The sequence below is a fragment of the Plasmodium gaboni genome, assembly GCF_001602025.1.
Source record: "Plasmodium gaboni strain SY75 chromosome Unknown, whole genome shotgun sequence".
Lineage (NCBI taxonomy): Eukaryota > Apicomplexa > Aconoidasida > Haemosporida > Plasmodiidae > Plasmodium > Plasmodium gaboni.
The window spans coordinates 1-1711 of record NW_017385506.1 but is presented as its reverse complement, the minus strand read 5'-3'; the positions used below and the strand labels follow the sequence as shown (position 1 = coordinate 1711).

Here is a 1711-nt window from a genome sequence, read left to right as displayed (position 1 = left end):
TTTTCATTCTGTTGTACGATAATGGTTATAACCATTTTAATAAAAAAAATAAAAAAATATATTTGTATTATGGAAAGATAATTGTTTTATATAATATAACAATAATATAATTTAGGATTATTGTTATTATATTAGTTATATATTTTATTATTTTCTATTTTTTTTTTTTTTTTTTTTTTTTTTTTTTTTTTTTTGGTACATAATATTATAAGATAAAATGTAATATTAAAATTTTTTTTTCTTACAATAATTTGAATGATGAAGCATTACATATAAATGAAAATGAAGCTCAGAACTTTAAAATGTTATTATGTTTATTTTTATTGAATAAAATATTGTTATTATTGTTATTATTATTATTGTCACCATTATTGTTATCATGCGTATGAAATATATATATATTATTATAATAACATACTTACATATATATATATAGGAAACATAATAATATAAGGATAACCATATATATGAGCATATTATATATATAACATTATTATTATTATTATTTTTTTTTTTTTTTTTTTTTTTTTTAGAGACAATTTCAAAGCAACGGTTACATGTTAATCCATATAAGAAACATCAAAAAAATAACAACATCGAGAAAATTATGTGAATATGACAAATATATACCTAATTATGATAATGATCCTGAGATGAAAGAAGTAATGGAAAAATATAATGAACGATTAGCAATAAGATGGAAAGAATATGATGAATTAAAGAAAGAAAAAGAAAGAAAATATAAAGAACAATACGATAAAGATATAAAAGAAATTATTTTAAAAGACAAAATAGAAAAACAACTAACAAAACAATTATCAGCATTAGACAAATTTACTGATATAGACGATTTAGCTAAAGGTATATACGAAAAAAGGGTAGCAACAAAAACGAAAAAAGGTTATAAAAAATCCAAGAAAACATTAGGTGATACATTAACAGAATGGAACATTTTACCTAATATTGATATGTATGAATGGATACCTTTTTCATCTAAGGAAGCAAAAATTGATTGTAATATAAAAAATATGAAACATGCTATTACTAAAGTTGGTTATATAGGTCCTAATAAATTTACTTCTCTTGGTAAAAAGGATGGAAATTATACTACTGAACTTGTTCCCGTATTTACTTCTATTATGAGTTCTTCTAATGCGTTCATTCAAAGATATATAGGGGATGATATAACATCCAATGGTAGTAATTTTAAAAATAGTAGTATTTCATCAATTTTTATTTACGCTTTATGGGAATTTTTAGAGCATATCGTAGCCCCTGTTATTGCTAGTCTTTTTTTAGGAGGTAATGGTAATGGAGAAGAACAGGGAAGTAAATGTTCAAATGAGTGTAAGTGTAAATGTACAGGATCGTCTTGTTGTACAGTTACATGTAAGGGAAAATGTGCTTGCGTGTGTGCAAATACAGCTACAGCAAAATGTTGTTGTACGTGTACAAGTGGAGGTGTATGCTCAAATTTATGTAAATGTACATGTGAACATTCAGGTATTGGGACATTTTTTAATAATTTTCTGCATTATTTTGATCAACTTTCAACACCCTTTTTTGCATTTTATATTATAGCTTCCATACTATTAATTCTTTATTATATTTTAAAATATTATAGAAATTTAAAAATGGAGAAAAAAGAGAAATATTTGAAAATATTACAAGATTAAATATTTAGTGATGTCATAATAATTTTTGCGTGCAT

The 1711-nt window shown here is 22.8% G+C and overlaps 1 protein-coding gene across 1 annotated transcript; it reads left to right on the top strand.

Moving 5' to 3' along the window:
* Nucleotides 1–302: 302 nt before the first annotated feature.
* PGSY75_0035400 (rifin) lies at nucleotides 303–1676 on the top strand (the record flags this gene model as incomplete). Its single annotated transcript, XM_018783481.1, has 2 exons — nucleotides 303–383; nucleotides 534–1676. 2 exons carry the CDS (start codon nucleotides 303–305, stop codon nucleotides 1674–1676), a joined length of 1224 nt encoding a protein of 407 aa, XP_018638736.1.
* Nucleotides 1677–1711: the final 35 nt, after the last annotated feature.